Raw genomic sequence first — 18,023 nt, 5'->3', positions numbered from 1 at the left:
TTAGCTTAGAAAAGAAAAGGTTTAGGAGCTTCTTTTGACGGTCACACTGGCCCTCAGATCTGTAAGTAAAATCATCAAGTTGTTTAAAGAAATGAATTTTCAACAATTGTGTGAAGCTGTCTGCTGGGTGCAGGAAATAAAAAGATGAATAAGTAATAGTCCCTGCCCTCCATAAACTGAAATCTAGGGCATGAGAAAAACACAAGTGACTGTAACTCAGGGCAGACTGATAGCTGGGAAGATGTCTCAAGAGAACAGAAAAAGGAGAGTAATTGAATCTGGGAGGATCTGGAAAGGTGCCACAAAGAGCTAGGATGTGAATACACTTAAACAGTGGGTAGGTGTTCTTTTTTTAATTTTATTTTTTTAAATTAACAAATAATAATTGCCCATATTCATGGGGTACACAATGATACTTCCATACATATAACGTGTAGTGATCAGATCAGGGTAATTAGCATAGCCATCATCTCAAACATTTATCATTTCTTTATGTTGGAAGCATTCAACATCCTCCTTCCAGCTATTTGAAACTACACATTATTGTTAACTACAGTCATCCTACAGTGGTACAGGATATATAAAACAATAGGTATGTTTCTTAAAACATGAGCAATGGCTGGGAAGACAGAGAGAGCACAGGTACAGAGATTGTATGCCTAGTATGGTGCGAGAGGAGATTGGAAAACAGCCTGAAGAAGAATGGTGGTAGTTTATTTCTAATTTTTATGGATACATAATAGTTGTACATATTTATGGGGTACATATATTTTGATACAAACATACAATGTGTAATGATCAAATCAGGGTAATTGGGGTACCCATCACCTCAAACATTTATCATTTGTGTTGGGAAGATTCCAAATCCACTCCTTTATTGTGAAATATATAATAAATTATTGTTAACTGTATTTACTCTGTTGTGCTACCAAGCACTGGACCATATTCCTTCTATATATTTTTGCACCCATTATCCAACCCCTCTTTATCCTCCCATCCCGCAACCCCCATTACCCTTCCCAACCTCTGCTATCCTCCGTTGTATTCACTACCTATAGTGGTAGATTCTGAATGTAATTTGATTCCATGCATTTTCATTCTAAGTGTATTTATTGCCAGTTTCTATCTGGGTGGGTGTGAGGCATGATACAATCCCATTTAACTTAGATCTCTGTGGCTGAATGTGTTGGCTGGGGCAATAACCAAAGTTTAAGCATTTTAAGAAGCTACTGCAAAATCCAGGTAGGCTGTAGTAAAGCCTGAAGTAAGGTGACGTAGAACAAAGCACTGGTTACTGGCTGGATGTAGGAAGCAAGGATGAAGTCAAATGTTTTTTTAAAGGATTTATATGCCTGTAGGTAAAATGTGAATTAAGATGCCTAAAACATGTAGCCTCTGGCTAACCCTAGACTCCAAGAGAAGCTCCCAGCCAAGTCTCCTGGAGGCCACCGGAAATAAGTCATCACACTATAATCCACTGCCAAGTAATGATTCTGGATCCCATCCACCAATTCACCCACAGACTTCATGTTCTCAGCAGCACAGTGGTGTGACAGGAAGCATACTAGACATGAGATTTCATTTAATGGCCTGAGAAGCTAAGGGCAGAATTGGGGTTCCAAACTGAAATACTTTCAAGGCCTGCCAGGTAAGTGAGTCAAGTACGTCCCTTAATCTTGGTGTTAAGGAGACAATCTAGGGTGGTGGGCCATAGAGCAAACCCGGGAGTGCATACCCTGAGCACGGGTGTAGCCACCCGACAGGTAGAGTCACTCAACTTCACCCAAGTGTTGTCATTCAAGAATGTGGGCTCAGTGTTGTCAAAACAGCACATTTTAAAAGAGCAGCGTGATGTGCAGATTTTAGATTTCCTCATTTTTAAATGCTGGCAGTTGTTTAAAACCAAGATGGACAAACAGAAAAATAAACCAAAACACTGTCAAGGACAAATAGCACATTGTATGAAAACACAATGGAGCCCACAAGATGCAACCTTGGTGCGGAGATCTGCGGAAAGTGAAGAGAATTGAGAATGAAGTTGTTGGGAGGACTAGAAAATCTATTAATCAGAGTCCAGAGCACTCCGCTAAGAGCACAATCCAGCCGGCGGAAATGGGATTTAAGTGGAAATTCCTCTCTCTCAGTGAATAACAAATATGATGCATATTTCCCTGATTACGGTCTTTACGTCCCTTACATTTTCCAACTCTCTTGATATTCCCATTTTGCAGATTCGGTAGATAATCATCCTCTTGAATAGTAATCTAGTTTAGTTGTGGTTTCGGTTTGCTTTGGTATTGACATTTCCTAGAGAGCTCCAATAGACAAACAGATAAAAGCTGACCTGCTGCAGTTAAGTCTGGGGATGTGGTGATGGGATCCCTGTATCCCTCTTGAGACTGTCCCTGAGACCTGTAGCTCTAGAATCTAATCCTCATGACCTCTGACGTTCCTCCAGAAGTAAACTGTGTGTGAACTTGTGCTCCCTTGAGAAGCTGCCTTGAGGAAGGGTTTCAATTCTTCTAATATTTTAGCAAGTTTACTCCTCTTCTACTTTTTTTTTTTTTAGTTTTGCAAATTTTCATGAAGTTTTTAAAAGCTGACTTTCATTGTTATTTCTCTGTTAACAACTACCACTATGAAAACTTGACTCTATTGAGTTTGGGTTTTCTTTTTTCTTTTTTTTTTTTTTTTTTGAGACGGAGTTTCACTCGTTGCCCAGGTGGAGTGCAATGGTGCGATCTCTACTCACCACAACCTCTGCCTCCCGGGTTCAAGTGATTCTCTTGCCTTAGCCTCTCAAGTAGCTGGGATTACAGGCAAGTGCCATCACGCCTGGCTAATTTTGTGTTTTTAGTAGAGACAGGGTTTCTCCATTTTGCTCACGCTGGTCTCGAACTCCCAACCTCAGGGGATCTGCCCGCCTCGGCCAAAGTGCTGCGATTACAGGCATGAGCCACTGCCCCCGGCCAGTTTGCTTTTTTTCTTCTAAATGCAATGGGAAGCCACTAAAAGGGCTTTAAGCAGGAAAGTGACATTATCCGGTTTTCATTTTATAAAGATCCCTGTGGCTGCCGTCAGTGATTGTAGGAGGGCAGGAGTGGATGCAAGGACAGCAGACATTAGTGCAGGAGTTCAGGTAAAAGATGGTAATAGCTTGGACAGAGTGGTAGCAGTGGACATGGAGGGAAGTGGACAGATTCAAGATGTCTCGGAGACAGCTGATGGAATTTGCTGACAACTAGATTAGGAGTGACAATGACAAATAAAGGAACCTAGAATAAGACCCAGAATTTTGCTTAAGCAACTGAGAATTCAGCCATGGCAGATTTGTTAAGCACAAAAGTTAAACACAAATACAAATTCATATAGCATTGGACTCTCTTAAGCAGTGTCTTATAGGAAAAACATTTTATCTAGGGAAAAATGCAACAACAAAAACCTTTGAAAACAAAAGCCTATGAACAAAAGCAGACCTGTTTTAGGCTCTGGATGCACAAAACACACACACAGAATTCTTGTGGTAGCGATGGGAGGAAGTGAAGAGGTAACAGGTTGCAAGTTATTTTAAGGACTAAGACCCAATATTCAGAAACCAAATCTTGTTCTTCCAGTGTGGATGCTTAGTCAAAGACTGTAAATTGTCTTCAAGCTGAGAGAAACCATGAAAAGGAGTGGCGACCTACTTGACCTTCCGTTTTTGGGAGCCAAACCTAGACCACAATGTAGGTCTGAGTGACTCCCAATCCAGAGCTGTCTCCATTAGGCCAGGCTCTCACCCCAGCTCCAAACCAATTTCTAAAAACTTGTCCAAGAGTCTTCCTCTTCTTTAGAATTGGTAATCTTGGCAATTAAACTCAGTGTAGAAACACTCTCCTGAACATAATCAGCATGCTGGTTCTTCCGTTTCTGTTGCCTTGCTCTTCCTAACAGCTCCTCCTTTCATCTTTGCAGGCTTCTTCTCGGCCATAGGAACTCAGGGCTCAGTGCTGTACTTCATCTCCAAAGTGTATCTAAAGCGCCCATCTGATCCCATGGCTAACTACTCCCCAGATTATCTCCTGGACTGACCTTACTGAATTTAGACTTGTATATCCAATACCTACTTAACATATCCACTTTGATGCTCAGTGGGCACCTCACACTTGATGTGTCAAACACTGAATTTCTGTCTCTGTTATGCACATACTCAAACTTTCCCCCACCATGTATTTCCCCTTCTCAATAAACTGCAATAGCTCAAGTCAAAAGCCTAAGATTCAGACCTGAATTCTTTCCTTTCCTCTCTCTCAAATCCAATTCATCAACAATCTTGTTACCTTTTTTGTTTTGGAATGAAGGCACATATAACTGGGCTAACAATAATGCTTGATTCATAATTAATCACCGATGTTCCATGCATAACTCTCTTATTCATTTGTCATGCATTTATTTTATTTTTGAATTTTTTTTACAGACGGGCATGGTCTCACTACGTTGCCCAGGTTGGAATATAGTAGCTATCACAGGTGAAATCATAGCACACTACAGCCTTGAACTCCTGGCCTCAAGGGATCTTCCCATCTCAGACTCCCAAGTAGCTGGGACTATAGGCACCCACCACTACACCCAGCTCATGTACTTACTTTTAATGACAAATGAACCACCCCAAAACCCACCACCTCACCCACGGACTAAAACACTACCAGTGACTTACTCATAGATTTGTTCCTCCTCTATCTCTCCCACACCCAGAGGTAACACTATCTTGAACTTTATTACTACTTTTTAAAAGTTTTGTCACGTATGACAATGCCTAAACAGCTGTTCAGTTTTAGTTGTTCTCGACTTTTATGAGAAAAGTATGTTATATATAGTTTTCTCAGAATTGCTTTTTCGTTCTGAGTTATTGTGCTGCAAGTAGCTGGTATTCATTCATTTTGCGGCCATGTAATCGTCATTCATTCTGTGAACACATTACACCTACAAATGGACGTTTTAATTTATTCCAGAACATTCTTACATGTGTCATCTGGGGGACTTTGTGCAAGCATTTCTCAAGCATATACTGAGAAGTGAAATAGCTGACCCATGGGTATACACTTTTTTTTTTTAAGATATGATCTTACTCTGTGACCCAGGATAGAGTGCAGTGGCACAATCATGATTCACTGCAGCCTCAACCTCCTGGGCTTAAGCAATCCTCCAACCTCAGCTTCCCAAGTAGCTAGGACCACAGGCATGCACCACCATGCCCAGCTAATTAAAAAAAGTTTTATACAGATGTGGTCTCCCTGTGTTGCCCAAGCTGATCTTGAACTCTTGGGCTCAAGTGATCCTCTTACCTCAGCCTCCCAAAGAAGAGGCATGAGCCACTGGGCCTGGCCCAACTTTTCTAGTTAATGGTTTTTCACAGTAGATATACCAATTGATAACCCCACCCCCATCAGCAATATGTGAGTGATCCTATTAACTAAAACCCTCTCCAAAACTTGACTTTATTGTTTCATTTTTGCCAATCGAATGAATTTGAACATGTCATTGTCATCTTGATTTACATTTTCCTGATTGAGAGATGAAAATCCTCTTAATATGCTTATTGGCCAATATGCACTTCTAACTGTGTGGAAGGCCTGGTTCAGTCTTCTGCCTATTTTTCTGTGATACTGTCCTTTTTTGTTGGTTTGTAGAATTTCTGTATACATTCTTTATACTAAGCTATTACTGGTTATAAATGTTGCAGATATCACTTCACAGTTTGTAGTTTGGCTTTATTTTTTTTGAGACACAAGGTCTCCCTAAGTTGCCCAAGTTGGACTTGAACTCCTGGGCTCAAGCAATCTTCCCACCTCATCCTCCCAAGTTGATGGACACAATGTGTGTGTGTGTGTGTGTGTGTGTGTGTGTAACGGAGTCTCCCTATTTTGTGTGTGTGTAACGGAGTCTCCCTATCTTGTGTGTGTGTGTGTAACGGAGTCTATTTTGTGTGTGTGTGGAAACGGAGTCTCCCTATTTTGTGTGTGTGTGTGTGGAAACGGAGTCTCCCTATTTTGCCCAGGTCCGTCTCGAACTCCTGGGCTCAAGCGGCTCAAGTAATCCTTCTGCCTCTGACTCCCAAAGTGCTGGGATTACAGATATGAGACACAATGCCTAACCACGGATGCACAATTTCTAAATTAAGAATTTATAATATAGTGTAACTTATTTTCTTTTATAGTTATCTTCTATGTTTTTGTTTTCTGCTTCCAGTTTAAGAAGTTCTTCCTAAAAGGAGTAGGATCAGGAAGATAATCACTTACATTTTCTAAATATATTTCAATTACATTTTAATCTATAATTCCACATATATTTTCTACAAGTCATCATCCTGTTGCATTAATTTTAAAGAGCATGTTTCTAGTGCATAAGGTTGAAAAGCATTCTTCTCCTTATAGATTACTAAAGATTTATTATTAATGGGTATAATGATTTTCTTTAGTCTTACTTTTTATTTATCCTTTTTCAGTCATCCACAAACTTTTTCTGAGTATTTGATTACCTTTCTTTCAAATCTCTCACAGCATCTCCTGGATTTGTTTCTCTTTTTATTTGGGTACTTTCTCCAAAAGCAGTTTTAGTTTGTATAGGAAAATCTTCTGAAGCCTTGATGGTACATATTCTTATTAATGCCCTCACATTAGAATAACTATTTTCAGAACATAAAATTCTAGGTTCAAAGTTTTTTTCATGTTCAATTTCACATTCTTGAGCTGGGTGTGGTAATGATGGTTTTTACCATAACATACTCCAATGTCCTTTTGTCTGTGGGCTCCCACCCAACCTGGTGGCCGAAGTCATCTACAGGTAAGACTGACCAAACCTCTAAACAGAACTGAAAAAAATGTTATCTTCAGAAAACCAGCTCTCTTATACACTGCTGCTGTGAATACACATTGATTAACTTTTCTGGATGGCAATCTAGCAACGCAGATCAAACATTTAAAAATACATATATATACACATATAAATACACATATATATATATCGACACAACAATTTTATCTCCAGGCATCCACATGAAAGAACTCAACTGTTCAAAAGTGCACAGATAAGGATACTCGTTAAGCATTATAATATGAAAAATAAACTGAAAACCACCTCATCTCCAAACACAATTAAATTATGTTAAAATTCTATAAACAGGGATTAGGATGTGTAGATTTACCCAAAGGAAAATGTATTTAATGTTTAGGTTTAAAAAGAAAAAAAAAAAAGCCTACTTTTTGTTTCAAAAATATGCATATGTAAGTAGAAAATATCTGAAAGCTGAAAGGCTACTCTCCAAAAATATTAACAGCAGCTTTCTCTAAACAGACACTAAAGTGGTTTCTCGTTTTTTGTTTTTGCTGTTCTATACTTATTATATTTCTACCACAAACCTCTTGTTATAATTTCTCCAGTAGAGTCAGTTTTACAATTTGGAATGCAGAGGTCAAGTGGTTCTATGATCAGTGTATACTTTACATGTACCATTCTTTCAACCTACACCCCTTTAAACCCCTTTGACACACATCAAACTCATTTACGTCTATGTCCCTCCAACGTCAATATAGTGGTTAACACATATAAAACATGAATACACTACATCAAGAAGCTCAGGAATACATCTCTGGGATACAATTTGACTGCCTTCTATTATATTTTAATGAATCACCAAAATAAAGGGATTCTTTCAATTACAGAGAGCAGAATAATTAAAATAGTAACTTTCAAACTTTGTAGCAGCAGAAGTATTTCTTCAAATATAATCTTTTTGAAACCCAATATAGAAAACAGACAAAAATAAAGCCATTCTAGAGGTGGGGGCCTTGGAAAGTGAGTGCTGTCCACTCAGACGTCTTCTTTGCCTCTCACAAGGAAGGAAGCTACTGTGTAGTTTGAAAATTACTATTTAATACATTCTGCTAACCCTAAATGCCATGTCAGAGCTAGAAGAGAAAATGTACACACATTCAATCTAACATTTATTTATTTCAGGGTTTTTGTAACTATAAATTACATTCACTAGTACACCTGTAATCCTTCATAGTGTATTCAATTAAAGAATAAGCAAACACAGCATAGATCAGTTTAAAAGAAATCATGGTACTTCTTAGAGCAATTTGCAAAAGGGGAAAAAAGTCTTAGGCCCGCTCCTTGGAAATAAATATCAAGTAACCATAAAAATATTCAGCCATTTTTCAGTTATTCAGAGAGTTCAGGCATGGTCCCACGCAGAACATCAGAGTTCCTCTTTGAAATAACCCAGCTTTGCCAATGACATCTCTTTTCTCAACTGCATAACTTCCCAAAACATCTGATCAACTATACAAATAGAAAAGAGAGATATTTAAATCATAAAATACCATCTTCATTATTTTTAATGTTTCGCTGAAAACTTAAGTTAGCTGAAATGTCAATTGTATCAACTGCGTATTTCCTAAAGATGTACCTACATTTTTTCAATAATTCACATAAGCTTTTCCACAGACTTGTGACCATCCCAGTTTTATCAATAAAGCAAGTCACCAGTTTTGTCACAATTATTCGTTAAATATATCAGAGACGATCATTTTAGCCCTAGAAAGGTAGACATCCAGCATCCTGAGTAAATGTCAATGCTGTCACCTTCATGGAGTACACTCAATGCTCAATTATTCGAGTTATTCTCTAACTTATGAATCTTCTTGCTCTAGTTTGTTATATCATGGCCATTTTACTCTTCATTAACACTAACAGAGGGTGAAGGGGAAAAAAAGAAAACAAGACAATCCAGAAAACTCAGTAACACTGTTTGTGAGTAATAACAGAAAGGTTTTGCATATGGCTCAAATTAGAAATAAAAATGCATGTGGAAGATGAATTGTAAATTCAATTACCTATACTTTTGTAAGTTCCCACTATAAGTGGAAAAATGTTGGCTCCTTATTTCAGACAATAAAAGGTCTTCGTTTGATATATGATCAGATTATATTCATTTAGATCAATGGTTCTCAATCATGGAAGATTCCACCACTACCACTACCACCACTTCTCATCCCTGGCCACTCCAGGGTACATTTGGCAATGAATAGATACATTTTTCACTGTCCCCTCTCGGGGGTGCTACAGGTATCTAATGAGTAAAAGCTAGGGATGCTATTAACATCCTACAAATGCACAAGACAGTCCCCCACAACAAAGAATTATCCAGCTCAAAATGTCACTAGTACCAAGGTCAAGAAATTCTGCTTTAGATTTAGCTGCCCTAAATCTTTTGTTGGCACAAGGCACATATAATAAACAGATTTTAAGACTAATACCTGTTTACAACAAACATACATAGTAAATGATGTGTACTAAATATCATAAAGTGGAAGAGTGATAGAAACCAGAGAAGATATACTACTTTTATCATCACCCTCACCATTCATTACTCGCAACACTTTCTATTTTCATAAAGTAAATTATCTTTCTGTCTGTCCTACAAGCTTCTCATTTAAACAAACAGAAAAATATTATATTCTTGGCAATTATATTTAACATAAATTTTCTGTTATCTGGCTTAAATTATATTATCCATCTACAGGTATTCAAAAATATTTCAGTTTTATTAAAGTCAAAAAAAGTATTATACAGTTTAAAGACTGTTTGTATGTTATTAAGTCTTTTGAAATTCAACATTAATTAGGTTATCAGGTTATTAGGTTAACAGGTTTTATCCCTATTGTTTTAGGCATTAAAATCCAACTATATGGGATTTTAAAGAAATATGACATTTTTCAACATACCAGACCTTGAGAAAGGCTAAACTAAGTTTTTATCAGCATGACTAACTTCTCCATAGAATTAAGATTCACTGGTTTACATGATTGAAAGATGGTAGGCTTCTACCAGTGTTTGAGCAAGATAATATTTTCAGTGCCTAAAAAATATAAACAGGGGAATTTCATAAAACTTTAAATACAAACTGGCATAGACTTGTCTCTAGCCCAGTATCTGCTATTTTCATTTTTATGCAATCATTTGTGCTCGAGACATACTGCTTTGGAGATGTCAGGCCATATTAGTTTTTATGCCTGATATTTAAGATATTTAGCTATAAAGCCATATAAAATTGTATTAAAAATATTAACACACTTGCATGAGGTTGCTTCTCCTGGATATATCACCTGCATGTTTCTGCTGATTTAGAATATGGCAATCTTTATTCCATTCAGAATTATCCTCATGACTACTTTATTAATTCACACGCAAAAAATAGAAAATACAGGGAAAACTTAATTGTGAGCTCCATCATGGTTTCCATCAATTAAAATAAATCTGACCACTTTGCCGCCCTCATTTTCATCTCTTAAAGAGTCAATTCAATGAGCTTGGAACTCTCTTCTCATTTATCATCTGGTTTATTATACACCACTTAGGAGTTAAAACTGACCCTGCTTAAAATTCAAAATTAAGAGTAAAATGAGGCAAATAAAATAATCAAACACAGTATTTTTCTAAAAGACATTTGTTTCCAAATTCTCCACAAATTTTATTAGAACTATATATGGGATTCAACATAAATGTACCAACAATAAAGCTGATATGAGCATTACTACTACGTCCTATACTTTTTGCTGAACTTTTATGTAAAGTTTTATACTGAATCAAGAACACTCACCATCCTGCTGTTTCACGAGTCCCTGCTGAATGTATCGAATGTATGTAAAAAAGTTACATACAGAAGTGATCTAGGCCAAATGGAGAAAATGTCATGAATGGTCAAATGTCTCATATCAAAGCAAGCTTTATTAAAATTCATGGTTAAGTCACTTACCCTGTATCTGCAAAAAGGAGAAATATAATAATAGTTGCTTGAGTCCCCTAATTTAATTCTGTGTTTACAGGACTTACTCTGGCCAGTGAGAGCACATTTTCTGTGAAATAATGATAAATTTCAGTTTTTTGAAATTAAAAGCATTTGTCCCTACCTTCTGTACAAGTTACTTATTCATTCAGTTAGATGACAAATATTTGAGAACCTACTGTGTACCAGGCACAGTTCTAGATGCTGGGCTACAGTGATGAAACAGACAAAGAGTATGCCCTTGTGAGACTTACATTCTATTAATAGTATAAGTTTAATGCCATAATATTAACCATGATTCTAGAAACAGAAACTAGGTGTTTTCCATATATGTCCCATCCTGGAACAAATTTACAAATGAGTAATCAGCTGCAGGACGGCTCTCAGCTTTCCATCAGGATTTCAACTTCTCAGTTGAAAATATCCTCATGATGACTGTTCAAGTCTCAAAGCATGTTACAGATAGCTTGCAGGGTAATAGTTTCCAGATGGGGTATTTGTTTATTTGGTTGGTTGGTTGCTATATTTGCATTTAATGTGGGACCTAGGGAGAAGTACAAAGGAATAAGCCACCTTATAAAAATACTGAATCTTAACAATCATATAACAAGTTCACTAAATTTCACACCATCCTTTCTATTTGCATGACAAAAGCTAAAATTTTAATGAGGGCTTTCTGGCTGGGATTAGGCTATCAGCCTCTTGAGGGCAGGGACTTTGATTCATCTTTAAATGCCTGGCACCAGGCATGTGCCTGGCACACAGCACACATTCAATGACTGCTGAATGAGTAATGAGCCATCTGTTAACCTATGGCTCCGTGAGATAAGGCTGGCATGTCTATCAGGCCAGACTTGCAGCAGCCCAGCTGTCACCCTCCTAAGCTAGGAACCTGGCTCAATACAACTATCACTCCCCATCAATGCAAAATTAGCATAGCTCTAAGTAAAATAAGAGGCCAATAGCATTTTATATGGCAGTACAAATTACATAGTAAATATATTAAATAACATTACATTTTAGCAATACTTACAAGAAATATAATACAAATGTGACTTTATATTAAGAAAACACACAACAATGTGTATTTGAAACAGGGTAATTTTTCAGCAGGGGGTAATTCAAATCACTAATCAATTCCTATCTTTTTTCAAATATTCCTTTGTTTCTTTATTAGCAAATTCCTTTAATGATCTGTAACAATATATAAAAGCACTAACTACTAGTTTGGGGAGGATAGAAGATCTAGAAATTTAAAGCACAGAGTGTTGAAAGTCTGTGGAACTTCCAAAAGTATAATTTGCACAAGAGGAAAATGTGCCATCAAGTTGCTAAAAACCAATTTATACACTATTCTTCTGGAAACAGGAAACAGACATATGCCTGCTGGTCTACTATTCAGCCTAATTTTGAAAGGGATTTGGTAAGGTGGCCTTAAGTATCAACTTTTAAAATAATAAGTGTTTCTTTTTTTAACTTGTAAATTCAAGAGTACACATGCAGGGTGTGCAGGTTTATTAAATAGGTAAATATGGGTCATGAGGGTTTGTTGTATGTATTATTTCATCACCTAGGCTATTAAGCCTAGTATCCACTATTCTTCCCGATCTTTTCCCTCTTCCCATCCTCCACCCTTCCATAGGCAGCAGTGTATGTTGTTCCCTCCGATGCGTCCATGCGTTCTCATGGAACACAAAAGCTCCCACTTATAAGTGAGAACACGTGGCATTTGGTTTTCTGTTCCTACATTAGTTTGCTAAGGATAATGGCCTCCAGCTCCAGCCATGTCCCTGCAAAGGACATGATCTCATTCTTTTTTTATGGCTATATAGTATTCCATGGTGTATAGTGTTTCTTAAAAGATCTCATTTCTAAGCCATTTTGTAAACTAGACACACCTAATATATTTTTAGTTAAGCCAGGATTCAATGCGAATAGACCTTTGACCTCCAACTCCATTTTTTTTTTCAAACATGCTACATACACTACATTAATAAATCTCTGTAACTCTAGTCCCAAGATTTCAAATCCTTGTTTGCCATTTTCATGTGACAATGTCAGCATGTTTAAATCTAGACCTATAATCTTCTCCCACAAACCAAAGCCTTTTCTATTAATTTCCACAATCACTTCAAATCAGTCTTCCAGTCAGACATCTCTAACTCCTTTCTCCTTTACCCATCACCCCACCCCAATCTAACTTTTCTTTCTTAAAATCTGTCACATCTTCCCTTGCCTCTGCATACACTCACCATCCTTTGAACACACTTTGATTTCTTGTTTCTAGGTCTTCAATTGTATATACTGCTCTTTATCCAAATTACTCTTATGCTTCAAAAACCTAAACCAAATCTCCCTCCTTTCAAGAAGAGTACCTAATTATAGTTTGAATAATCTTGTCTTCCTCAAAATTCCTACAGTGCTGTGCCACTTATTTAGTCATTATCTTCACACTGTAGCTCACAAGAGCCACGGCCAGAGCCATACTTCACATAGTTTTTTCCATATGATATGCATCACCTTGGTTTCTGGCCCCATTCCCACAAGCACAATATCCTTAAACTTTGTAAACTGTTCTCTAAATCTAAACTATAATTATTTTACTAAAGATACTTTAAATGCACTTTAATTTGATATCCCCATTTGTTATCATTTGATGATATTTGCACATATATGTGTGATATATAATGCAAGCACAAATTTTAAATTCTACAATAAAACCAGTTGTATGCTATATTTAAAATGAGGCACGACACAGACCTTAAACATATGAAAACTGCTATGATTAAATTTAATTCTCCATATTTGGGGTAGAAGGATCAGAATAAAAATACTTGGGTGTTTGTAGAATTTAAGAATGTAAATCTTTCCCTAAAATTCAGAGGCCACTGTTACACAGGTGTGGCTTGAGGGAGCGAGGTGGACGTGTGGCTCACAGAACAAATATATGACTAGGAACCCTCCAACAAATGATCACCTAAATAACAACATTCTGTAATCTTGCTGAGAATGTAACGTGCATAACAGGGAATAGAAACAAGCACACAGTTCCTACAACAGCTTTAACACAGACCTATTAGTTCATCTCAACCAGTCTTTTCCTTTTCTGGCTTCAGAATAACCCTGACAGCAGTCAGTTACACTTTCTATGAGCTCTCTTAGGCTTTCTAGTCCCCTATATTGATCTGGCTCTATGTACTTAATAAGCATCTTTCTCAAAAGCTTTCCAAGTCATTTTTTAAACAGAAGCCAAGACACAATTATGCCATGGTTTTAGGCAAAACCTTTCACCGTTGCCAGATGTTTTAAGCACTGTTGGTTTCAGTCATTCCTCCCCATGGGACTGGATGGAAAAAGTCTGCCCTGCTATGAAATGTGGGAGTCTTATCTCTGAAGATTTCTAATTCTCAAGTAAGACTCACATATGAAAGACAAAACTGATTATTTATTAAAGTGAGAATCCTTTATAAACACAATATAAAAGGAGAAATCTCATCAAGTCTTTTTGGTACACTGTTTTCATGACTGATAAGACTCTAACTCCGTATCTTCCCAAACTATTTTTGATAGTCACCCTCAGACAGAAGTATTTTATACAGAAACCCAGGACACATGGCTATACATATACATGTAATAAACAAAAATTCTGCTTATGACCCACTAAACTGATTTCACAATCCACTAATAGGTCACAATATGAGGTTAAAAACAAAAACAAAACTCAGATTTCTATCTCTAGTTTACCTGCATCCATATATGTATATTATTGTACTGGGTTGGTGCAAAAGTAATCGTGCCATTACTTTCAATGGCAACAAGCACGATTACTTTTGCACCAACCTATAATTAAAAAGGCTCTCCTTTAATGCTAAGGCTGAAATACTGTATTCCACACTGTCTCAGGAATTCGTCTTTGGGCTACACAGACACTTAAGAGAAATCTGAGGGAGATATAACTACATTTAAAACCAGAAAAACTAAATAACTGCAACCCATAACATTTCAAAAACTCAGTCACTTTCACAATTCATGCATGTAAAAACCTACTTTGGTCCTCCGCATTCAACTGCAGAAGCTTTCACAAACCGGATAGGTTGTAATCCCACTGGTTCAATGCTTAGAGTATTGTTTTCCACAGCCTCCAGAACAGCTGAAGCCAACTTAAAAAAAAAGAAAAAGTACTAGATGCTACACTGGCAGAAAAGTATCAAAATCGTATTCTACAGTAAACTAATTTTACAAATTATTCTTCTCCCAAGTCCACTAGCTTGGCTTTAGCAAATGAAAAAGGAAGAAATCAGATAATTTTCATTTGATTTATTTTATAATCCAAACACTGTTATGAAAGGCAATTCACTTACGGTAAAATAACTTTCCTCACTATCTGGACGAGGATTAAAGGCATTAATTCCAGTCTCTGTTCACTCCTTATCCATGATTAATATCCACTGTTAATGCCACTTCAAAATGAATATCCTGAAGCTTTATTTTGCTAAATGTATACAATATTTTTAAACACTGATCATTTATACCACAGCAATATATATTAATTAGCTGCATATTCTCTGAATTTGTATTTATGTGCATAAGAGTGAGTCTACAAAAGAATTAGCTGAATTATCAAATATTAAATGCCAGGATGAAGATGGTAGCCACTGATACAAGATGAAACAGGAAAACTTCTTTAGTCTGGCAAGGTTACTAATACTGAATGGCCTACCTGAAACCAGATACAGAGCCACAATGAACAACACATATTCATATCAAAAGTGTGAAAAATGCTCATCTTAACTTCTCCTGATAAGTAACATTACAATTAAATTCTTGAAAGACTTAACATAAAACTCTTAGGATTAAATTTCTTATACTTTAATTGACAGGATATTTCTAGACAAACCTTTCACATGTAAGAATAAATTAAAATTATAGCTTTACATTTTTGTACTGCCTTATTTTTCTAAGGTTTTTGTCTCTACTTAATTCACTTCATTTTATCCTTTTAACAATCCTGTGGCACAGGCAAACAAGGCATTACTTTTCCTGTTTTAAAGATTAAAAAAATAAGATTTTTAAATCATGCACAGATAGACACAACAAATGCCTTTAACAGAGTGTGTAAAGAACTTCCCTTACACCGAACCTTGGACTGTAAATCAAGAAACAAGTCCTATCCCCCATACCTATTTAATATCTGACACCAATGCAGTACACATTTTAGTGTGAATGATCCTCTGCTCATATAAGGAAAGATGTTCAGTAACTGAATGCTGAGAAATTATCATGATTCTAGTACAGAATGGCAAAAATAGTAAAACATGACATTTTATAATAACGTATTTATGTAGGAGATATTAAAACATGTAATATTATTTAGTTTAAAAGAAGTACAGAAACAACTATAATGAAGTCCTACTAAAATGAAAACAAATTACCTCGCTTTTTGAGAATGTTAAACATGGAAAGATATCTTCCTGGTAGATTTTGTCTAAGAAAGGACACGTCCTGTCCATTGTGGGCTCATCCTTCCACAATCGAAACTCATTATACAAGGATAAGTCAGCCTAACAGACAAACCAAAGGAAAACACAAAAACATGTTTTAAAAAGTATAAACATAAAAACCACTTTACAAAACCAAAACTAATTTAAACATCACTGAAAAACAATGCTCTTCATTTAAAATAATAAATTGAACCACTCTTGATTAGTTATATAATACCTGGTAGCAGTTTTCCTTTTTAAAAAATGACTCTCAAATAACCAAGTAGCTTTTCTCCATGCATCATCTGCTACCATGTTCAATAACACTACTATTATCCTCACCCTGAGCTCCTTCTCCCATCCCCACCAAAAATGCTGGAGTTCCTCTTAAGACACAGGTAGCACACTATTCAGAATATAATAAATGATGACAAGTCTTTTCTGGAAACAATAAAAAGGTAATTTGGAACCTAATTAATTATAGTGTTTAAATAAACTGAGACTGACTGAACTGTGGAACCTAATTTCGGATCAAAAATGACACAGTTCTACTATAACTTGAAGGCATTCCCAAAAGAATTGTCAAAATGTTACTGCATAAGCAAAAGGATTTTAAAAAACAACACGTAAAGTCTTCTAAACTGCCTACCTTAAAATACAACATTTATTTAGATATTTTTGACATATTTTTGGTATCCAGTAACTACCACCTTAGGCATCGATAATAATCCACTGCTGGCACCTGCCTTCCTATTCACTCCTCCAGCTGTCCCTCTCTTTCCCACCTCCCTAATAAATTTTCCCCAAGTATTCTTCCCTACCGCTTCTCAGATTCCCTCAGTCCAGCTCAATAACACAAAGTTGGACTGACATCAGTCACCCAAACTAGAGCAGTCTCCACCATCCTACAGCGTTAAGCTGCTCTTGTCCACAAGCACTGGATACACCATAAATGATGCGCTGACTACAGCTACAGACTGCCTCTAGGATAGCTCAATCAGACGTGCAAGTAGTCTACAAGAACGTAACAGAGCTGAGTGTAGCTAAGCCTTCCTACAGACTTCCTTTTAAGGTGTATGAAGGCAATCTCCACGTGAATTTTCTTTTCAGACCAATTCATAAATTCCTTGAATCAAAGCAAAAGCAGTAGGATAAATAATATTAGCATATAAGCAATACTTACATTTTCAAATGCATTTTCTTTGTAAAGTTACTGAGAAAAAGGACATAAACCTCAAAGCAGGTAAGTGGTATTCTAAGGAAAGATTCTAGTTTAAAGGCTGTAATTTAAACTATTTATTAAGAGCTGACTCTGCCAGGAACCACTGTAAGCACTTTACAAACATTTAATCCTCACAACGGTACAAGACAGATATTATGATCGCCATTTGTAACTTGCCCAAGATTGCATAGCAAGAAAACAGTGAAGTCCAAATTCAAATCTAAGTGGCTTGATCTCAAAGCCTTGCACTGGGCTTGTATGTCTGCATGCAGGAATGTGTATTTTAAATGTCTACAGAAGACATGTTGCTGATGTCATAACTGAGTGCCCCCATCATATTTTCTACAAAAACATGGACATGCTTCATTTTCTTCCAGATCGTTACGTATTTTTCTAAGACTTACACAGGCCATATTTATGTAATTCCTTTGCCTAGTAAGACTTTTTGACAAGTTTTTCACGAAACATCAGAATATAACACATACCTGGAAAG

The 18,023-nt window shown here is 36.6% G+C and overlaps 1 protein-coding gene across 2 annotated transcripts in view; it reads right to left on the bottom strand.

Annotated features, from left to right (window-relative positions):
- Positions 1-7,010: 7,010 nt before the first annotated feature.
- RAB3IP (RAB3A interacting protein) overlaps positions 7,011-18,023 on the bottom strand; it is a 62,433-nt gene continuing 51,420 nt past the window's right edge. The window contains exons 7-11 of one of the 2 annotated variants that reach the window (XM_011976629.1): positions 16,261-16,389; positions 14,876-14,988; positions 10,799-10,898; positions 10,643-10,712; positions 7,011-8,322 (exon numbers count right to left, since the gene is read on the bottom strand). In XM_011976629.1, coding sequence (XP_011832019.1) covers positions 8,240-8,322; positions 10,643-10,712; positions 10,799-10,898; positions 14,876-14,988; positions 16,261-16,389 — 495 coding nt within the window. In that variant the 3' untranslated portion in view covers positions 7,011-8,239. The remainder of the gene's footprint in view (positions 8,323-10,642; positions 10,713-10,798; positions 10,899-14,875; positions 14,989-16,260; positions 16,390-18,023) is intronic. The other variant, XM_011976630.1, reaches the window with a different exon arrangement.

Source organism: Mandrillus leucophaeus, unplaced genomic scaffold (genome assembly GCF_000951045.1).
Source record: "Mandrillus leucophaeus isolate KB7577 unplaced genomic scaffold, Mleu.le_1.0 Scaffold169, whole genome shotgun sequence".
NCBI lineage: Eukaryota > Metazoa > Chordata > Mammalia > Primates > Cercopithecidae > Mandrillus > Mandrillus leucophaeus.
This window is presented reverse-complemented; position numbering and strand designations above follow the sequence as displayed.